The 23,069-nt window shown below is 45.5% G+C and overlaps 1 protein-coding gene across 3 annotated transcripts in view; it reads left to right on the forward strand.

The window, feature by feature from the left end:
• The window catches only part of MVB12B (multivesicular body subunit 12B), a 183,384-nt gene that overhangs the window by 38,559 nt on the left and 121,756 nt on the right, over positions 1-23,069 (forward strand). For all 3 annotated transcript variants that reach the window (XM_032865875.1, XM_032865877.1, XM_032865876.1), the window contains exon 3: positions 20,099-20,206. In XM_032865875.1, the coding sequence (XP_032721766.1) occupies positions 20,099-20,206 (108 nt within the window). The remainder of the gene's footprint in view (positions 1-20,098; positions 20,207-23,069) is intronic.

Below are 23,069 nucleotides of genomic sequence, written 5' to 3' on the forward strand. Positions count from 1 at the left end.
ATCTTAAAGCTTTAAGAAAGGAGGGGAAGCTTCTCAGTTTGTTTTATAGAGCGAATTTAATTGATAATATTGCTATTGTGCATGGTACTGTTTTTCCCATTGTTTTATTTAAATGATTATTAGTTTTGTTTTGCATATTTTGTATAAAGGAAAACTAACTTTAAGAAAATACATTTATCTTACAAATCTCATTGAATTCTTTTATTGTTTCTGATTTCCCCTTCTGTCCCTTGGCCGTTCCATGACCCTTTGGACCGTGGTTCAAATGGATGACAAGTTTGTAAGGTTTTTGTAGTAAAAAGTTACATGATTGCAGATTCCACTGTGTTTTTGGAGAGGGGCAGGTGAGAGGGACTGAGTTTAAGAAGGGGGTTGATCCGCTGACTGAGCAGCTATCTGTTAAGTGCATCTTTGCTCTCCTTTGTTAAGTCTGCTGGGTTGTCTCCCACAGGTCTCCCTAGCTTGATTCTGACCTCCACCCTTCCGTCTGTGATCGCCAATGGAAACTTTCTTTTTCTTTTTTTCTTTTTTTTAAAGATTTTATTTATTTATTTGAAAGACAGAGTTCACAAGTAGGCAGAGAGGCAGGCAGAGAAAGAGGAGAAAGCAGGCTCCCCACTAGCAGAGAGCCCGATGCGGGGCTCGATCCCTGGACCCCGGGATCATGACCCAAGTTGAAGGCAGAGGCTTTAACCCACTGAGCCACCCAGGCGCCCCGCCAATGGAAACTTTCTACAAGATCAGATTACAGTCCTGCTCAGAATGGTTCTCCGGTTCTATTTCTAGATTCAGAGGCCAATCCATTGTTTTACTTAAATACCCAGCAACTAATGCTGAGTTAAGTGTTCATCCTATGGATGGACTTCCCTGGAATCTAAGAACCTTTTTTTTTTTCATTTGCTCAGTCACTACCTTTCTAGCCCCCATCCTGCCTATCAGCTCTGTGTAGCTCTTCACATGGGCTATCCCCATTTTTGCCTGTTGCCCTTGTGCCTGCACACTATGCCGCTCCCTGGAGAATTATCTTCCAGCTTTCTGTGTCTTGGTAACGTCTTTACTGTCCTCTCTTGCAGCTCCTACCTCTCTAATTGCAGGGGCCACCTGTGTGCCCTCTCCCTGGGTCCTGAGGCCCCTGGAGGCTGTGGAACAGTGTCTTTTATTGGGCTGTACCTCCAGGAGCCCCGTAGAGTACCTGGGTGTGTACAGACCCCACCAGGCATGCAAAGAAGATGTACGGAATTGAGTTAGTTGGCTCCTTTGTTCTGCCTTTCCGTGCCTGGGATATTGGATGCCACCATCCAGCTAAGTTATGTTTGTGTTAAACATGAACTGAAATGCAATTACAGCCGGCAGTGTGGTTTGAGAGCTGAGTCACAGAGTAAATAAGAAGGGTGACTTAGTCGCAAGTGCCAGTTCATCTCCTCTGCCTTCCTTTCTCCTGTCACTGGGTGTGATGCATGAGCAGCACGGGTTCAAGTGTCCTCCCTTTTGCCCCATTGCTTTAACTTTTCCCATCCTCCTGGTCTTGTTGGGTCTCTTCCAAGGGCCCCTTTGTGAACACTGGCCGGAAGCTTGGGTCCAGGCCTTGGAGTCCAAGGTGTTTGGCTCCAGAGGGAGGCTGTCCTATCCACGACCGGTGGTCTCTGCCGAGAGCTGGGGTTAGAGGTGGCGCCGGGCAGCCTGGGCCAGCGTGCAAGCTGGCCTCCTTCCTCAAGGTCTGGGGAAGCCAGGTGGAGTCCCTGGATTTTCTGCAGATCCCAGGATTGCTAGTTTTTGCTGTTTTCTCGACCCTATCCTGCTAGAGCCCCAGCTAAGGCAAAAACAGTGCTGTTTATCAAAGACATGGCCTCCTTATCTTAGACCCGTTTTGGTTTTTGTGGCTTTATTAAATCGTACTCAGAAATTGTGTCTTGTCATTGGACCTCCCTTGAGGTCATTTCAGTTGCGTGGAGAGAAAAACTTTCTTTCGTATCCATAAGAAGGCACTTAGATATCTTGCAGTCTCAAGGTGGGGGTTTCCAGAATCTTTCAGACCAGTGCAGTTGCTTGTTAATGAGCACTTTTGTGGTCTCCCAAAATCGACTGACATGCTCCTTTAGATAAGCCCCCCTCCCAGATTCAGAGGAGGTTTCCTGAAACTTCAGAGATGGAACAGAAGAGAAGGGGAAGCAGTCATTGACTAGTAGATATTTAGTGAGCCCCCACGCACTGCACATCCTGTGCTGGGCACTGGGAATGGTCAGTGTCAGATGTGGTCCCCCCCTGCAGGCAATTACAGACGTGAGCCAAAGGGAGGAGGTGCGCATCCTTGGGGAGCCTCCTTCCTTCCTGAGAGTAATCCTCCTGGGGGAGTTCTCATATCCCAGAAACAGATGCAGCCCCCCTCCCCGTCCCAGCATTGCCTCCTTTGCCTTACTGGCCCCTCCAGCTGCTTCCTGAACAATCGTTTCCCATCCCCCTCGACTGGCCTCTACTCTTCTTCATTGTCTCCGCTCACCACTTGCTTCCAAATCATCTAACTTGATGGCTTTTTCCTAATTCTTACTCTTCTTGATCTCATCTCAGCTTTGGACACTGTTGGCTAGTTCCTTCCTTCCTGAACATATCCATTTTCTGAATGTAGAACTAACACATGCTCCCTGTAGACAATTTGGAAGAGAGAAAATGCGAGGGAGAAAAAAAGTGGCTCATAATTCTACCGCTCAGAGGAACAATGCTCATAACATTTTGAGGTGTATCCTTTAACATTTTCTGTGTGGGTGGGTGGGTGTTTCACCAATAATGGGATCCTGTTGTATATTCTTATTCTGCTGTCTATACTATATAATATTCTTATTATTGCATTGTAGGTTTTTATTATTTCAGTATTTTCTTAGGTCATTAAATATTCTTCCAGAGCCCTTTTTCTTGAAGCACTCTTATCCCTGAAATGTGATTTCACCTGCTTTCTACCTTGTTCTTCCATTTCCCCTTCCTGTGTAGTCTCTGCGACACTGTAACATCCCCAGCTTGTGTCCCAGCCTCCTTCACGGTGTATCCTCTTCAGGCCTGGGTCCAGCCCCCAGGAGCTGAGCCGCCTCCCCATGCGAACACCCTGTGGTCAGGTCATTGTCCTTAGCCAGACCCACGTTTCCATCTGCCTGCCACACTAGTCCACGTATGACAGCTGGGACGCTCAGCCTGCCTACTCCCAAACTGAATGGTCTTCTGTTCCCTTACACTGCCTGCCCAGCCCCCAGCTCATGACCGCCCCTGCTCCCAACCATTCTACCAGGGAGAGGCCAGACTCTTCCTGGGCAATCCCCACCTCCACAAGCAGGTTCTTGGAATTTGACCCTCACATCATCTTTCATGCCATCCTTTTCTGTCTGCCAAGGCCAGCCCTCACTCTTCACGTCCTGGCTGGCCTCTTCCAAAGGGACTCTGGTCCCATTCTTGTCAGCTCCAGAGTTCCTTCTTGAACCATTAGGCAGGGTCCTACCTCCTGCACCTGCTCTGCTCCCCCAGGTTCTGGCTCCTCCTACCATGGCTCCTCGGGTCATCCCACCTGAAGCTGCCTTGGCCTTACTTCTTCCTTTTTCTACCCCACCCCCTCCCTGTACCCTGATGTGCTTCCTTGTTCTTCTGAACACTTACCTCCATTATAGTACTAAGGTCACTCTCCTTTCCTTCCAGTAACTCCAAACACCCCTGCTAGGTCTGTCTCTGTGCTAGCTATTTCCATAGACCAGGAAGCTCCTGTTATAATCTTACTTTACAAAAAGAAAACAAAGCCTCAGGGAGCTCCAGCGCCCTTCTTGAGATCACACAACAGGTGTGGATGAGCAGAGATTAACCCGGGTCTCCTGCATGCACACACGGGCCCCTCACCGCTGATTCAGCTTGTCTGCTGGCCCTCCTCGAGGGAAGTGACTGTGTCTTCCTCACGTTAGTATATGCTGAGGAGCATGCCGCAGTGCCTTGTGGATCTAAGTGCTTGGTAGATACCTGCTGCAAAAGAGTAAAGACCTGAGGCCCAAAGAGATGAGTTGCATGTACAGGTAGAGGCCTCCGTTTCAGGCCAGGTCAGCCTGTTTATGCTACATCAGCATCAATATTTACCACTGATTAAGGGATTACTGTGTTCCAGGTGATGGGCAGATCACTTTGTTTGTACTCTTTTAAGTTTTACTACAACTGTATGAGATTGAGTCTACTGTTTTCATTTACAGAGACACCAGCTAAGGCTCAGAGAGGTTGAGGAACTCAGCAAAGGTCACACAGCCACCAAGTAGTGAAGCCACGATTTGAGCTCACATCCCTCTGTCCTGTACCCAAGCCCATGTTCTTGACTGCTGCCTTCTGCTTTCCTGGCCCAGGAAAATAGGGATTGGGTGGTGTGAGGCATAGGCTGTTACCCCAGAGTCCCAAGAGAAAAGGACTTGGAGATACTGTGCCACGGTTAGCAGAGACAGAGAGAGTGGTCTTCAGGAAGAACCTTGTGAGCAGTTCCTCTTTTCTTCTCTCTTCTAACCTTCGGTCAGCAGCTGCCTCCATAATAATTCTCTCTTAATCTCCGGATCCTGTGGTAGAGAGGATTAATGAACCCTGCCCTTTTTTTTTTTTTAATTAAAAATATCTTCATGACATTTTAAAAATTATAAAAGCTCATTTCAGAAAATCCAAATCATATAGAATTATATGAACTGAAGAGTGAAAATATTACCTTTCCTTTCTTCTAGTCTTATGCATATAATTAACAATATCCTTCTAGACTTGTTTTTTTCTTTTTGCAAAAAAATTGTATTTATTTTTAATTAAATAAGGGATACAAAAATCTTATTTTAAAAAAACAAATAATAGAGCCAAGTCTCAAGTTATTATCATGCCCCTAATATCTATTAGCCACTGTCCTCAGCTTGCTCTTTTTCTTCCTTTTCCCTCAGCACTTCCGTGTTTAAATGACTTACAGAACTATGTCATTGTAACTCGACTTTTCAATATAAAGTAGATCATTCAATAAGCTCTTGCTTTCTTTTTCCCAAATGATGCACATGCCAGTTAGATCTTTCTAGACTCCTGTGTATGGGACTAACACATTCTTGCTCCCTGGTGTGTGGTGTTCCATGCAGACCGAATGGACTTAAACCAGCATTCTCCTGGTGCTCAGCATGTGGTTTTCTTCCCGTTTTTCACTGGACAGAACCACAGAGCACACCCCCACCTTATTTGGGTTGCCAGACTTAACAAAAATAATAGGATGCCCAACTTAATCTGAAACTCTTGAGCATTTTTTGAAATTTGAAAAAGGTTACTCATTGTTCATCCAAAATTCAAATTTTGCCAGGTGCCTGTGTTTTCTCTGGCAAGTTTCCTCCTTGTGAATGTTTGCAAGTATTTGAAGTCCCCACTCATTTGTTTCTTAAGGGGTCTACAACCTGATCTTTTAAATTAAAAATTGTATTACCAAGGGCACCTTGGTAAGGGCTCAGTTGGTTAAGCGTCCTGACTCTTGATTTTGGCACAGGTCGTGATCTCAGAATCGTGAGATCAACCCCCGAATTGGGCTCCATACTCAGCATGGAGTCTGCTTGAGTCTCTCTCTCCCCTTCACCCTCTGCCCCTCCCCCTGCTTTCTCTCTCACTAAATAAATAAAACCTTGAAAAAAATCAAATGAATAAAAACTGTATTATCAAGTATTTCATATACAGTTGTCCTTGAACATGGGGGATAAGGGTGCCAACCGCTCCCCCACAATTGAAAATCCCTATATAAATGCCGATTCCATAAAAACTTAACTACTTTTTTTAAAAGATTTTATTTATTTATTTGACAGACAGAGAGGCAGGCAGAGAGAGAGGAGGAGCCAGGCTCCCTGCTGAGCAGAAAGTCTGATGCGGGGTTGGTTCCCAGGACCCCAGGATCATGACCTGAGCTGAAGGTAGAGGCTTTAACCCACTGAACCACCCAGGTGTCCCCAAAACTTAACTACTAATAGCCTACTGTGACCAGGAGATTTACAGATAACATAGTCAATTAACACCTCTTTTTATTTTATGTATTACATCCTGTATTCTTGCAATAAAATAAGCTAGAGAAAAGAAAATGTTAATTAGGAAAACATAAGAAAAAGAAAATAACATTTATAGTACCGTACTATATTTATCACAAAAAAATTGGCAAGGAAGTGGACCCCTGTGTTGTTGAAGGTTCAAGTGTATATAAGGAAAACATAGAGAATAATGTAACAAATATCCATGTAACTACCATGCAGCTTTTTCAGATATTAATATTTCACTAGGCTTATATGAAATTTTTTTTCAAGAAGAGAGAGAAAACATCACTGGTGCCTGTGCCGCCTCCAGGCCATGCTTCCTCCTTTACCCAGAGTAACTACCGACTTTGGTGTTTATCACTCTGGCACATTCCTCTGTTTTCAAACTTTGTACAGATGATATTCATATGGAGTCTATCATCATACTGTACATATTTTTCAACTTGCTTTTTGCTAAGCATAATTTTTGAGATTTATCCCTGCTGACACAACAGCTCCAGTTCATGTACTTCATATTTCCAAGGTTGTTATCAAAATCTGTTGCATGAATAGACTATAACGTATTTATTCATCCTTCTGCTGATAAAGATTTGGGTCATTTCTAATAATTTACTTTTATAAACACTTACAAACAATACCTTCACATCTTTATGCTAAGAATTTCTCTAGAGAACAATTTCGGAGTGGAATTGCTGGGTCATTTTCACCTTACTAAATTCATTTTCATCTTACTAAATGCCGTGAATGTGTTCTCCAAAGTGGCTGTGCCACTTTGTGCCCCAATTTTTGGCGGATATTTGCAGTTTGGTCAGTGATTTGACTTAACGATAGAACGTCATTTTTAATTTGCATTTCCTAGAAGGTTGAACATTTTCTCCCATGGCTTTTACATACTGTATGTCATTTTTTCTTTTGGATTATTTCTTTTTCTCATTGAGTTGTAGGAGTTCTTTATTTATTTTGGAAATTAATCCACTGCCTGTTAATGCGTTGCTCAGAGTCTGAGGCTTGTCTTTTTATTGTCTTTAGTGTCCTTTGTAGAACCGAACTTTTATATTTTAGAGTAGTAAAATCCGTCCATCTTCTCTTTTATGGACTTTTTTCTACACGTGTATCTATTTCTTTAATAATTTCCTCCATTAACATCATAAAGATTTTTTTACATTTTTTTCTGAAATGTTTTCAAGTTTTACTTTTCACTTTTAGTCTTTAATCCACCCAGAATTTGTTTTTAGGGGAGCTAGAGCTCTAATTCAGTTTTTTGTTTCACAGTGACGCGCAGATGTCTGAGTGGCATTGATTGAACAGTTCCTGCTTGCCCACTGCTGTGCCATCCGCAGCTCTGTCCCAGACTGTGGCGGAGAGGAGCCCTCCTCTGTATGGGTACCAGCCAGCCCCAAGGAAACCTGCTGCTCTTCTCCCTGGGGTCTGCAGAGATCCAGGGCCATGTCCCCAAGCCATCCTTCATGATGACCAGGAAAGGATAGAACATTCCCGATTTGATGTAGCCAAGTGCCCTGCCCACACTTACATCCCATTTTCCAGCTCCTAGCCTCACGGGTCTCCAGGAACCTATTTCGCTTTGTGTCTACCTTTCCCCATCAGCAGGTGCAGAAGCAGGCCTCCTCATTTCTGGGGGTATCACCAGGGACCTTTGCTTTCTTCTGCCCTGCCCAGCCTCAGGCACCAGCCCTCTCCGTGCCTGCTGGAGTCACAGCAGCTGTGCAGCAGGTAGAATGAAGAAAGGTGTCTGTGGAGCCCCTTGTGGGCCAGCTTCAGTCTTTGTGCAGTTTCTTACCATATACTCCTTTCCTTATTCATTCAGCCAGTTGGGAAATAACTGATGGTGTCCTACCAGCAGGGCCTGGGGCTGGGGACTCTGGAAAAGACCCTACTGAATGACTAGGATCCTACTTCAAGGAGCAGAAATAATAATAATAAGGGGCTAATATTTTTTTGAGTGTACACCACGTGCCGGGTCTTATGCCAAGAGCTTAAAAGAGAATAGCTTTATGGAAATATCACTCCCATACCATGAAATTCACCCTTTGCCAGTGAACAATTCCGTGGTTTTCAGTGTGTTCACAGAGCTGTGCAGCCTTCCCCACTATGTAGTTCTGGAATATTTTCATCACCCCAAAAAGAATCCTTAAACCCCTGGCCACCACCAGGGTGCTTTCAGACTCTGCGGATTTGCCTTTTCTGGACATTTCGCATAAAGGGTGTGGTACAGATGTGCCTTTTGGTGACCGTCTTCTTTCACTTAGCGCAATGCTATCAGGGACCCCTGTGGTATAGCAGGTGTTTGTGCACCAGCCCCTTGTCACAGCTGGAAGAGATCCCACCATACGGATGTACCACCTTCCGTTTATTCATCAGGTGGGGGACATTTGGGTTGTTGCCTCTTTGGGGCAATTATGAAGAATGCTGCTTATGCCTGGGATTGGAATTGTTGGATCCGCTGATAACTAACTCTGTGTTAAACATTTGGAGAAATTGCCAGACCGTTTCTGAAACTGCTGCTCCCCATTACCATCCCGTCAGCGGCAGACATGGGTTTCTGATTCCACATCCTTGTCTGCACACGCTGTTGTCTATCTTCTCGAGAATAGTCATCGCAGCAGGTAGGAAGTGGTATCGCTTCATGACTGCATACTTTCTGTGTGCTTTCTGGCCTTTAACCATCACAAAGAATCCCGTGAGTTAGGCATTATTATGATTTTCATTTCTCGATGAGGTTCAGAAAGGAAAAATATGACTTCTGGGAAACCATGGTATGTAAGTGGCAAAGCCAGGTCTTGAACTCCCATCTACCTGACTTTAAAAATCTGAGTTCTTCCCTTTGTCTCTGGTTTTCTCCATCCTAGAGGTTTCATGCAAGAAGCCAAAGGACACGGAAGATCCTGGAAGAAGAGCGTGTGCTTCTGGCTGGAGTCATCAGGAAGGCTTGGCAGGGGGAGGGTTCCTCCAGCCAGGCTCGAAGTGATGAGAGCGCGTTCCACACAGAGAGGTTCCAGAGGGAACCCAAAGAGCAAAGCCAGGGAGGCAGGGAATCACAGAGACCGAGGGAGATGGAACAGTCTCAGGGACAGGAGCGTGCACCCATTTCTTTTGCTAAGAAACGTTAGACATTTCAGCTGAAAATCTTGAGCTGTCAGTTCAGAATACAGAATGATAAAATAATGCAAATGAAATCAGAACCAAACAACAACCAAAGGATTTCTGGCCTCGTCATCAGTCAGATGGCTCTTTTCATGTTAGGGTTTTAGAAAGCGTTTTGGGTATGCCTCCTGTTAGGGATTCGGAAGAGAGGTGACCAGCTCCCTGTCTCCACACGGTGCCCCAACTGCTCTGATTAAGAGTTGAAATGGCTTCACGGTTGGCCACTGTCTGACCTGGGCCGAGTGTCTGTGTTTCCGCAGTGGGTGATCTCACACATCAAGAGGCCTTTGAACTTCATTATTCACAGCGCTGGCCAGATATTTTCTTTGGAATGTCTGCAGAGTTTCCTGGCCCTTTTGATCACTTTGTGTCTGCCAGATACATCTTTGCATTGTGGGTGGGCTCCCTTAGAACACCAGGCGTACATGGGGTGACCAGTCTCGTAGTTAGCCTGGTGGTCAGCTGTGGCGTCTTTTGAGAACCTCTCCTTGAGCAGGGAGTACACAGTGCTGACAAGGAAGAACGGCTGACCATTTTAAGAACTTCCCATGCAGCCCCTCTCTGGGCAGCTCTGAGGAGGAGCTGATCTCACAAAGTGTTTCTCAAGTTGAAATCCCATAGATCATTATTTCTCACCCCATCAAATGAAGTCTTGTAGGTGGTTGTTTTTCTTAGTATAAAAGCTACAGAGAGTCAAAAGAAACAAACTTGCAGTTATAAAACACAGTAGTCATGGGGCGCCTGGTGGCTCAGGTCATGATCCCAGGGTCCTGGGATCGAGCCCTGCATCGGGCTCTCTGCTCAGCGGGGAGCCTGCTTCCTCCTCTCTCTCTGCCTGCCTCTCTGCCTACCTGTGATCTCTGTCTGTCAAATAAATAAAGAACTACACTTACCTTGGGGATCATTTCACGGTATCAACACAAATCGAATCACTGTGTTATACACCTGAAGCATAATACAACATTGTGTGTTGATTACACTTCAATTAAGAAAGAGAACACCAAAAAATACCCATGATGTCAACTGCTCAGAGCCAAACAGTGGTTAACGCTTGGCTTTACATTTGTCTAGATCATTCGACTATAATGTAGATTATTTTTAAGAAACGAAATATGAGATTGTACTATCTAAACCATTTTGTGACTTAGTCTTCCCCCTGAACTTTCCATGTTCCTAGATATGTGTCTTCCACATTGTTTCCTGCTGCAGAGGCTACCACTGTAAGGATGTTCTCTAATCATTAGAAATTCATCGTTCCCCACTTTTGCCTTTAAACGCTGTGCCCCAAGGGACGTATAGATAATACTCTTCCCATGTAACCAGACTCTGGTGACGGAGCCCTGCTTTTTGTCCCCTTAACCCATCAGCCTGGTTTCCACCTATCTTCACGTTAGCTGTTCCCTCGCCCTGCAGGCTGTATCTCCAGATCTCATAAGATGGTTTCTTCTTATCCCCCAGGTGTCAGCACTGAAGCATTTCGTCAGAGATGGCCTCCCTGGTCACCCCACCCGAAGCAGCCTCTTCCTTCACTCTCTGTTCCTGTTACCGTATTTTATTTTACGCAAGCCACTTATTCCTCTCTAAAATTATCTTACATATTTGTTTATGTGTTTACTGTGTGTCTTCCCCCATCGACGAGACTGCGACCCTGTGGGGCTGGTGACTGGGTCTGTCTTGTTCGACTGTCTGTTGTCTGCCCTGTGATCAGAGCCGGGCGCCCAGAAGTTCAGTATGAATGAACAGATGGTGGCCGTCCTCTTGTGTCCCCATCCCATCACTGCTTGGGCTCTCGGCCCAGGAGTGGAATTCCTGGGTCACAGGCATGTCTGTATTTTTTTAAAAGATTTATTTATTTATTTGAGAGAGAGAGAGTGAGCGCGGGGTGGGGAACACGTAAAGAGGAGAGAGAGAATCCAAAGCAAACTCGCTGATGAGCGCAGAGCCCAATCAGGGCTCCATCCCATGACCCTGAGATCCTGACCTGAGCTGGAACCAAGAGCTGGGCGCTTAACCGGCTGAGCCAGCACACATCCCAGGCACGTCTGTTTTTAAGGCCCGTGATATGCAGCACTAAATGAATCACATCTGAAGTTATACCCCTTAATACTCCAGCAGCAGTCGGGGCACCTGACTCCCCCAGAGCCTGTCTGGATGATTGTGTCTTTCCCCTTTAAAGTGTGTCTTTGTTAGTTTGATAGAGAAAGTGGCATCTTGGCTGTTGGCACTTTAATTTAATCATTACCCACATGCAACATATTTTCATGTTCGTTGGCCGTTCGTCTTGCTTCTGTGAACTGCTGGTTCACGGCCACAGTCCATTCATTGACTGGACCGTTCATCTGTCCCCGCTGCTTTATGAGAACTGCGTGTTTATGTTCTCTCCTATGCTTCTTGGTAGGAAGATCCCCCTCCCACACTTAATATATCATGGACATAATTATAAATATACTTCATTTTTTTTAAGAACTGAATAACTGTTCTTTTGCATAGGCATAGCTCAATCGATTGAGCCAAGACCCTTTTGTTCCTCAGTTTCCTCACCTATAAAATCAAGAGTAACTGATGATGATTTGCCGTGGCTCCTAGTATTGTGTCAGCGTGTTACTTACACTGCTGACTTAGAGAGGCTCCTGGCGCTTAGAGTGTACACAGCGGGTGTTAGCTACTAGTCCCTGCAGTACGTGCCGCACTGGGGCAGACTGCACAAGAGGTTGTCTGCGAGGGTGCTGTGGCATCAGACTCCAGTTCTCCCCCCAACCCCCCAGGGGGCCGAGTCACGTGTTGGCCCTCCAGCGAACCAGAAGCCCTGTCTCTCGCTGAGGTCTGCTTGCTCTGACTTTTCTTGGTTTCTGTGGACTCCTGTCCTGGTTTTTTTTCCCCACCCTCCGTCTCAGGCGGGTGAGCTCCAGGACCTGTGTGTCTCGCAGGCAAAGGAATGTGGTGAAAACACAGGGCCTTGCCTGAATGCAGAGGAGTATAAAGTGGTAGAAGTCCTGTGGTTGGTTCTGTAGGGCTGGGGGCTACCACTCACAGGACCCTCTCCCCACCCAGGGAGTAACTGTTCATGGACTCTAGCAGTAGAGAAAGCAGAATCCACCGTGCACACAGCTGTGGACATTGTCACACTCTGGGGAACGCACCGCATTGTGGTTCTGTTGCACCTATAGGAATGTCCCTGATCATGGGGGTTTCCCTAAAGGGAATAATATATTCCCATATGGTCTTCCATGATATATTTTCCCAGCTCTCCAATTTTTTAAAATTCACTTTTCTTTTAACAAAGTGATACATTTACAGTTAAAAAAAAATCAAAGAGTACTGGGACACCTGGGTGGCTCAGGTGGTTAAGCATCTGATTCTTGATCTCAGCTCAGGTCTTAATCTCGGGGTGGTGAGTTCAAGCCCCATGTTGGACTCCACATTGGGTATGGAGTCTATTTAAAAAAAAAAAAAATCAAAGAGTACCAAAAGGCTTATAAGACAATCTCTTCCTTTTCCACTTCCCAGAGGTTGTCACTTTCAACTCTTAGATTTCCTCATTTCTGGCTCTTTCTCTCCTTGTTTCTGAATAATTTGAGTATACTGCTTACTTCTCGATTTACCTATCCTACACATTCAGTTTTCTTATAATCTCCCCCACCAGGCAGCATCACAATTTTTGGTAAATGGGTTGTCAGTGTTTACATATGAGAAGGCCAACAGGGAGGACCTTTTCTTTCTCATACAACCTTTCCACTTTCTTGGAATCAGTCATTGACTTGTTTCTTTCATTTGCTTAATTGTCTATATGTCTGTTGATTTTTATATTCGAATTTTTAAATTTTCTTTTTAAATTTTTTCCTAGTTATATTGTATTTTGTTGTGTTGTGTTGTATTGTATTTCCAGTATAGCTCACATGCAGTGTTACATCAGTTTCAGGTGTATAACATGTATGTGATTCAGCATTTCCATGCATCACCAGGTGCCCACCACAAGTGCCCTCCTTAATCCCCATCACCTGTTTCACCCGTCCTCCCCACCACCTACCCTCTGGGAACCATCAGTTTGTTCTCTATACTTAAGAGTCTGTTTCTTGATTTGCCTCTCTCTCTTTTTTTCCTTTGCTCATTTGTTTTGTTTCTTAAATTCCACATATGAGTGAAATTATATGGTATTTGTCTATCTCTGACGTATTATGCTTAGCATAACACTCTCTAGCTCCATCCATTTCATTGCAAATTGCAGGATTTCATTCTTGTTGATGGCTGAATAATATATAGAGATATAGATATTTGATATATATATCAATAGTTTGATATATACACTATCAAAATTTGATATATACACTATAAAAAATTTGATATAAATACTAATTTGAAATGTATATATATAGATATATATATTTGGATAGAAATGGATATATACAGAAATGGATATATATAGATATAGGTATTTGATATATTTGATATAGATATTTGATATATATTTGATATAGATATTTGACATCTATATCAAATATTTGATATAGATATTTGATATATTTATTTTGATATTTTATATCAATATATTTATATCAATCGTTTTATATCAATATTTATCATATTTATCATATGATAATATTTATCATAATATTTATATCAATATTTTATATAGATATATTTTGATATTTGATATTTTGATTATTATGATATAATATTTATATATTATATATATTTATATATGATAAATATATGATAAATGATATATATCAAAACATATTTGATATATATTAAATATCTATATGTAGATATATAGATATATATATATCAAATATCTATATCAAAATATATCCATTTCAAATTAGTGTTTTTGTGTTTGGGGGGTAAATACACAGTAGTGGGATTACTGGGTCATAGGGTAGGTCTATTTCTAACTTTTTGAGGAACCTCCATACTAAGTGCCTTTTGATTTTTACATTTACATTTAAAAATTTAAAAAAAGACTTTAAGTTAATTAATAAGTTATGTTTTCAAACAGCTTTACACCTGTGTTTTTAGTTTTCTAAATGCTCCAGTACCTCTGTCACACACCCATCTGTATTTCTTCCCAGGGCTTAAGTACAATTCCAAAAACTCTCCTGTCTCTTCCTCCCGCGGATGGCCCGCCATGACCTTCTCTTCTTTTCCCCGTGTTGTATCTAGGCCCTGGCATACTGCTGCCCTCTCTTCACCGTCCTGTGCAGGATCTGCTTCCTGGGGTTCGTAGTTTCCTCTTCATTGATTTCATCCCCCGTTTTGCTGATGTATTTTCCAGTAGGTTCCCAAGAAAGGCCTGATGAACGATTAATTTCTTAACTCCTTGCACATCTGCAAGGGTCTTTATTCTGCCCTCACGATTAATTGGTTTAGGTAGAGAATTCCAGAATTCCCCAGAATTTTTTTTTTAAGATTTTATTGATTCCCGGGAGAAATAGAGAGAGACCGATCACTAGCAAGCTGGGGGAGGGGCAGAAGCAGACTCCACCCTAAGCAGGAAGCAGTGCAGGGCTCCATCCCCGGACTCCAGGATCAGGACCAGAAGCGAAGGCAGAGGCTCCATCAGCTGAGGCCTCCAGGCACCCCTCCCCCAGAATTTTACAGATGTTTTCCCTCTTATTTAGTGTTCAATGTCAGAGAAGTCTGATGCCTTCCGATTTGCATTCCTTTGTATGTGACCTGTCACTTCTCTCTGTAAGTTTTAAAAATGCTTTATTTCTCTGAAATTTGGTGGGATTCTCTCTTGATTAGCTTTGAGACTTTTTCATTCCCTGTGCTAGGACCTCCAAGGCCTCTTTAGTAGGTACACTCACCTTCTCCTCTGTTTTTTTTATTTCTTTTTCTGGAGATTGCATTAGTTGGACGTTGTCCTGATAGTTTTTTCTTTCCTATATAGCTTATCTCATCTTTGTATTTTACTTTCTAAAAGAGTTCCTCAATGTTCCCCTCCAGTATTTTTTAAAAATTTTCATTTTATCTATAACATTTTTACTTCTAGGCTCTTTATATTATTCTTAAATTGACTCTTTGAATTTTTTCACAATATTCCGTTCTTGTTTGGTGGCTGCAGTTACGTGCATTATGGGCTTGGTCGTTTGTCCCTTAACTTTAACTGTTTCCTCATGCTATCTGTGCTACCTTCAAGTGCCCGTTCTGGTGTGGACTCTGTCTTTCATATTGGAGACTTACCCCAGCACCTGGTGATCCTTTGTTGTCCATTTATATTTAAGAGGGAGACACTAGTCGGTGTGGTTGGAGGGCCGGGAGTGGGGCTGGGGGCTGTGGGTTGGTGGGCGGCTCCCAGGGTGAGGGAGCTGGGAAGCAGCTTTTGTAGCAGGAGACCTCGGAGCCTGGGTGTGCTGATCCGCTGCTCTCTGGTAGTCTTTAGTGACTCCAGAGACAAATCCTTCCATATCCAGCGTTTAGGGAATACACCTGGCTGCTGAGGTGCCTGCAGCAGGAAGGAGGATAAGCCTGGTGGTAGCAGGTAGAGGTAGGGGAGGGGGAGGGCCCACCATTCAGTGTGCGTGGTTACCCCCCTGTTTTCAGTCTGGAATCTTCTTCTTCCTGGTGTTCTGGAGCCCTGAGCCTTACTGGTTCCATTTCTGGAGAAAACACACCTGAAGTGGGGGATGGGGATCTGGGAGTGTAACTGCTGTATTTCTAGACCTTGTTCAGATCTTCCTGTTTCAGCTGGAAACTCACACACACACACACACACCCCACGACCCCCACCCTCACCCCAGTGGAATCTGGTGGCTCTGGGGCCCAGGGGTTGGGGGGCAGATCATTAGCCCCTCCCGGACCTGAGATGTCACCCCCTCCACTCGCTAAAGCCCAGCCTTTCACCGTCCACGTCTCCAGGCGGTTGTTGGCATCTCTCTGGCATCACACTCTTCTCTTGCTCTTTATTTTGGGGGCTCATACCTTCCGCACACGGCTGTCATTTGAGACACATATTGGCAGAGAATGGAGACAAACCCATGCATTCAGTCTGTCACTGCCCACCTACTCCTCCCCAGAAGCAGCTCGAGGCCCCAGGGAGATGCTGGGAAGACGGTGGGCATGCGAGAGTGAGTGCGTGTAAGAGAGAAGCATGAGTGTGTGTGCGTGTGAGTGTGTAATAAGAGTGTGTTTGAAGCTGTGGGGTGTGTGCTCGTGTGCGCATGTGTGCGTGTGAAGCCCCGTAACAGATCCTCTGGAGGCACCGTGGCAGCACTGGACACGCTCCAGTGATTTGGGGAGCAGGGCAGGGTACCAGCAAGATGACCAGAAGACTAAGGGACCTCCTTGTCGAAATGGATGTGTGGCCTCACAGAGCGGGGATTCTGAAGGGGATACACTCAGCTCAAGGGATTAGATTCTGGAAACTTCCTTTTAAAATGTTTGATTACCAGGATGCCTGGATGGCTCAGTCAGTTAAGCATCTGACTCTTGATTTTGGCTCAGGTCATGATCTCAGGGTCGTCAGATGAAGCCCCGTGTTGGTCTCTGTGCTCGGTGTGGCGTCTGCTTGTCCCTCAGTTTCTGCTCCTTCCCTCCCCGCCCCTCTCTCTCAAATAAATAAAAAAATAAAATATTTAAAAATAATTTTTTAGGTTACCTTACTTGGGGCGCTATCAAGGTGTATAGCTTTTCACAGTTTGCTCCTGATTTAGTGGCCGAATCTTTCATTCCTTTGATCGAGCCCATATGTATCAGGCGCTGTGCTTACTGAAGGGAAAAGATAAGGAATTTTCCTTGTGAAGCTTCTAGTCCAGGGGCAGGATAGCAGGGGGCAGGTAAACATTCATTGCACATGCATATAATTTGTGTTTGAAAACCAGATAATATTCCAGAGTTGGAGAAGGACTCCCAGAGGACCAGCTGAACCCCAGTGTGACAGTTTAGGACTTTTTGAATCTTGATGTAGCATGACATCATTTTGAAGGTTTGGTTTGAATAGATGTCTTCATTTCTAGTTCAGACACGTGATCCGGGCTTTGTGGGTGCTCCCTGGTCCACTAAGGTAGACGCTTTGTGTGTACATCATCCCTAACCAAAGTGCCCCCAGGAGGAGGGGCTTGCTTCAGCCACCAGGTGTCAAGTTCAAGTCTACCTCTTAATTTTATGGGCTGTTATAGAGCACCACTTCCTGCAGCCCTCAGCCCCCCTCCCCATGGCCTCTCCTATCCCGGATTCAGAGGCTGGCCTCTGGGGTCTCATGGTCAGAGTGGAGATGTGAATTTCTGCATGGAGGCCGGTGCAGGCACCTGTCTCATACACAGCTTAACTTGGAGATCATTAGCTCATCTAATTTGGGATGGGAAGAATTAAGATTAGTAATCACCTTTCTATGACTGGGTGGGAAAGAAGTTTCTGGGTGTTCTGGGGAAGGCAAGGCTGGGAATGCCCGGTTTTGTTACACCAGGCACACTTCTCTAGTGCTCCTGTTGATCTGGGACCCCGGGCCTTCTTACTCCTCTCTCCAGTCCATCCCCTGTGTGGGTCCAGGCTTTGGGAAGCTCTGCGTTCTACACACACACACACGCACACACACGCGTGCGCACGTGCGGGCATGAGGTTGTGCTTGCTCAGGCTCTTTCTCACCACCCTCCTCACCTCCCCTCAGAGGTGAGCTTGGAGGGGGTTACACGTTTCTACTTCACTGCAAATGAGTTGTGGCCTCAGGGCAAAGCCAGGCCCTTGTGGTCCATTTTTATTGCTCCGCCAGTGCCAGTGCGAGCTGGAGGACTGCCACTGCCTGGGCCTCTGAGGAAGGGGCAGGCCTGCTGCGAGCTTTTTCTCTTTACACGCTTGCCCTGGCCTCTTTATCACAGTGAGGTGTCTTCTCACCCAGAAAAAAGAAAATTCAGGCAGTGGGGAAAGCGGAGGGAACCACCATTCTCAAGCCCTGGAAACAATAGTCTTGACCTAGGGCACACCTACCCCCCCAGTGGAATTCCCAGATATCCCCGAGAGCCCTTCTGAACTCCATTCCTTTTCTGGTGGGAGGTTAAAGAGAGCTCTGTCTTCTGAGGTCCCAGTGTGGGATTCCATAGCCTTCCAGTGTTCTGCAGACTCTTTTTTTTAATTTATCAAAAATAAAATATTTATTATTAGAGAAACCATATAAGTTCCCTTATTTCTTTATTCCTGTAGTATCTTTTATTTTCACATCTTAATGGCTCTGAAATTGGAATGCATCTTGAAATAGATCTATACCTTTTGACATTCTGTTCTTTTTTCCTGAAGCGTTATTCTTGAAATCCATGGATGATTCCCAAATGACTGCAGCCTAAAATTGAGGAAGTACAGGAAAAGGACACCTGGGGAGACAAAAAAATCTTTCAAAACTTGGAATCCACAGGAGAAAATTGACAAAGAGGATCCTTGGTGGCAGAGTTAGTGCCACTGCCTGAAATCTCATGTTTTCCAAGAAACTCGATGGAGGACATTTGTGGGGGAAAGTGCTGATGAGGCCTGATGCCATTCTGTGTCATGTCTTTCCGTGAGGGTGACATACTTGGAGCCAGTGGTCCCCGAGATTATCCCCATACCATTCCTCCTCCAGGTTTCAGGTCAAACATATTTGCAAATGTAGCATAAGGACCTTTCTTTTTCTAGTGCTGCATTTGCTAATTTACAATTGTTCTGTTTGGAGTGGGGAGAAAAAAGCATTTTTCTTTTGCCAGTTGGCCTTTGGGCCTCTCTGAGGCAACCTCAGAGAACATGGCTATGGTGGCCCCGGGGATGTCCAGGCAGCGTCGCAGCCCAGCACACCCCCATCCTCCTGCACACGTGACAGCCTGAGGCCACTGGCGTGCTGTGGCGCGTGTATATGGGCTGGGGCTCAATGGAGGCAGTTTCCGTGCAAAGCATGGAGGTGCTTTCAGCAGTTTGTCAGATCAAGGATTGCATCCCAAATTCTAAACTTCAACAGGACAACCGGGGAGACAGCAGAGAGCAGAAACGGGGTGCTGCTCCCTCCATCTTCCTGGCTATGCCCCCTGGGGGTGCCAGCGACAGACTCTGGGCCGGTAGTGCCGTCCCGTTGGGCTGCTGTGTGAAAAAGAAGAGCGTGCCTGACAGGCCGGGAAGAGAGCTGTGTGGAAGGAGATGGGGGCAGTGCTGCCCTCTTCCAGCTTGCTCTCCAGTCTCCTTGCCCACTCTTAGACCCAAAGCAGGGGCCTTCGTGCGAGGCCCCCTGCCCCCAGCCCAGTACACAGGTCCTTTAAGACTCAAATCAAGGCTGGCTTCATGCTTGGGTGCTCCTGAGAGGAACACTTCTCTAGCCGCGCACAGGAAAATGGTTTCTTAGTGAGACTATAAACAAGGAGCTGAATCTTTTTTATTTTTCTATCATGAGACAGTTTCCGACCTTGAGTACCCCTCACAGAGCTTGTAGGGAGAAGACACAGCGAGGAGCGAGTTTCCCTGGCACCCTGCCCAGGGTCCCCACCAGGGTCCCACGGAACAAGCACCCCGGCTGGCCCCAGAGTCCTGGAGCAGGCAGCTCCCCGCAGGCGGCGCCCCTCTCAGGTGGCATTTCACACCCCGTTGGACCTTTTTCTGCCCCCTCTCCCGTCCCCCGAGTAAGTGGTAATGAGCAACTTAATGTGCTGACTTCTCCAATCCCTCCTTGGTCCATTGCAACAAAAGTTGCTCTTTTCTCATTAGAACCGTTTTTGTCAGGGTGTCTTTAATCAACGGCTTCCCTGGGGACAATATTTTTAGAAGTTGTATTTTTCACACTCTCCCTTTTCCCCTTTCGGAAAGTCTCTTCCCGGGGTCTGGCGAAATGAACTAATGAGATGCCAGGAGAGTTAGGCCCGATGTTAATTGGCGCAGGTACGGAGAAGCTTCCCGCGTCCACCTTCGGTCCCAGCCTGCCTTACCTGCGCTCTTCTTCTGTCTCCCCGGTGCAGGTCGCACAGACAGCAGATGGTGTGGATGCTGACCTCTGGAAAGACGGCTTATTTAAATCCAAGGTTACCAGATACCTGTGTTTCACGAGATCATTTTCCAAAGAAAATGTAAGTCTAGCAGTGGCATCCATTTGCTGCGTGAGCACAAGGCATTTACTTGCCTGGTTGAAATTTCCTCTTTCTTTTTCTTTTTCTTTCTTTTCTTTTTTTTTTTTTTTGTGGTTGTTGTTGTGGTTTATTTTCCTTGCCATATTAATCTGTGGTTTTAGCGAACTGGGTAGAATCAGCAGCTCTCACTGTGTTTCATTTATTAACAGTATTATTAACCTCGTACTCCAGTGTACAGTGAATTCCATTAAAATGTGTTCTCAAAAGGGAACCAGGAAATTTCTCCCCCGGCCCTCATTTGCCTAGCCTTCCTGTAAGTCACAAATCACAGGGTGGTGTGGACGTGAGCATTTGCCGGCGTGGCTGGATTTAAAGCTGGCCAGCACGCAGAAGCAGAGCTGGAAGGATGCTCCATGATCCCTTCTTTCCCCAGACATGGCCTTGTTTCCAAAATGACTGACTTTCTCCCTGAGTCTCTGTGACGTTTGACATTTCATTGTTTCCGCAGGTAGGTATCGGCACGTGTGCAGGTTTCTTTCAGTAGGCCGTTCTGAACTCTTGGGCCCATAAATTAGGACATTCTAAAGCTATCTATTGAGGCTTTTCCAACAGAATGTTTTCACGAGCGGCTTAGAAAAAAAGGGAAGTAGCTTTCATGAGGATTTGCACAGATCGACTGGGAAGGAGGCCTGTCCTAGGCACTCTGTGAATAAGCCTCTCCCATCCTCAGACAATCTCTTGGAAGTATTAGCTCCTTTCCTGAGATCAGAGAGTTTTTGTGCTTATCCAAGGTCACCTGTCTTCCCTAGCCCCAAACACAGAGCAGTCAGCTTTTCATTTTCAGGGGTGACATATTATTTTGGGCCTAAATGTTATTGGCTCTTTCTAATGCAAAAAAAAAAAAAAAAAATGGCCGGAAGAATGTTTTTGTTATTTTATTTTTACAAATTTTATTATGCCAGTGATATATCCTCATGGTTTAAAAAGAAAAAAAATTTTCAGACATCCTCATTCAGAAGTGTGAAAGGGGAACAGTAAGTTTTCATCCCCATCACGTATGACACAGCCCATGGTTATCCCAGGGCCCTTGTGTGGCCCATCAGTGTTGTCTGGATGCAGACAGTCACGTGGTCCTCTGGCTTGGACTCTCTTCCGCCAGCCGTTCCTGTTGTTTACTGATAAGTCTTTGTTAGGAAAATTATTCCTAATGTATTCAGGACTGGGGGAGAAGTCATTGCTTTAATTTCCCCCCTAATTATGAGAGTAATATATGCTTGCTGTAAAGTACAGAGTTTCTAATGGGGCAGGGACAGTCCTCGCACTAAACACTAGAAATCCTTCTCATATAGGCGAGAAGGTGGCTGCTGAGCCTGTAATGAGCCTGAGCAGGTCCCTGGGGCTCATTGTGCAGCCCGAGGAGACGCTGCGGAACAGTCTGGAAGCCGGGTTGCCTTTCCAGCTGGGGGCTTGAGGAGTTAGGGGTAGTTCCCGCCCCGCCCCCCTCATTGCTCCATTCCTCCTCCCCTGCATCCATACCCACACGCAGGGCACTCTCATGCCCCTTTGTCCCGGGAGTTGACCCAAACCTGTTTTTGAAACTGTTGATATTTTTAGCTTTCGTCACCTCTGTTCTGTCTGCTGGCTGCCCGCTGCACAGGTCAGTGCCTTCCCTGCCGCTCAGGGAAGCCAGGACGAAATCCCAAGGATTTGAACAACTCACTGTGCCCAGTGGTCTCACGGCATTGGCATTCGTTACTGATCTCTGCCCAGGCCCACCTCTCCTGCCTGAAGCTGCAGTTCCCGACTGTGGCCTCACAGGACAGCCACGATCCCTTTGATTGTTTTTGATTTCTGGGTTTTTTTTGGTTTTTTGTTTTGTTTTGTGTTTGGGAGATTTGTTTTGCATTTCCCCTGAAAGCTGGGGGTGTTGGTAGTCTAGGCCAAGAGAGTCCTGACCCTTGGAGTTGGGGGCAGTGACAAGTCTAAAAATGACAGAAGTCACCAGTACTTGCTAATTCGGGGGGTCCTGCATAAACATATTGTAGAAAGTGTATCGAGTTCATCGGCGTTTGTTGAACAGAAAGAGATGGTGTTGAATGCTCATTTGTAAGCCTTACCCCGAGCGGGCGGGGTGTGGTGGGGCAGGTGCGGGGAAGGGCCGGGGGAGGAGGATGAGGGCGGTGGGGGAGGTCTCTGCCTCCCCTCTGAAGGAGGACAGAAAGTCGGTGCATTCTGTTTTCAGAAGAAGAAAGACTGAGTCCTTTAGTGAGACCCAGAGGGATCCATTCAGGGAGGTGGCAGGGACCCACTTGCCAGCCCAGGAGCACGGTAGGAACGGGCATATTTTAATCTACTACAGCCGGTCTGTCCCGGCCCTGCTGTCACAAACAGGACTTTGCATAGCGCATATTTTTACAACTGTAGAGGAGGGATGTGGGATCTCAAGACTGGACAGATTCTTAATTAGGCAGCTCGAGACTCCCAGTGTAGGAGTTGGGGGACACTCCTTTGGAACCTAAATTCCTTTCCCCCAGTGATGCTATTAATACAGAAACCTGGCTTTGGAGTGACATTGCTTCCTGGGGAAGGATCGAGATTAATTGCACTTTTCATGCCCTGTACTTTCCGCATTACCTGTAATAATAATGTACATAGATTAGGTAGGGAGGATATTAAACAGAAGGATTTATGAACATTTGAATATTAAGTTGGTTATCTGTGGCTACCTTAAATGCAAGGTTGTCAGAAATAATTACAGTATACTAGCAAATACTGGCTACCAGAGACAGTATAAATACCCTGAGTCAGTGCATATTGGGCTTTTGGCATGAATCATTTGCTCAACAAGGATTGGGAATACGTT

Source organism: Lontra canadensis, unplaced genomic scaffold, assembly GCF_010015895.1.
Source record: "Lontra canadensis isolate GAN:19392208 unplaced genomic scaffold, GSC_riverotter_1.0 scaffold30, whole genome shotgun sequence".
Lineage (NCBI taxonomy): Eukaryota > Metazoa > Chordata > Mammalia > Carnivora > Mustelidae > Lontra > Lontra canadensis.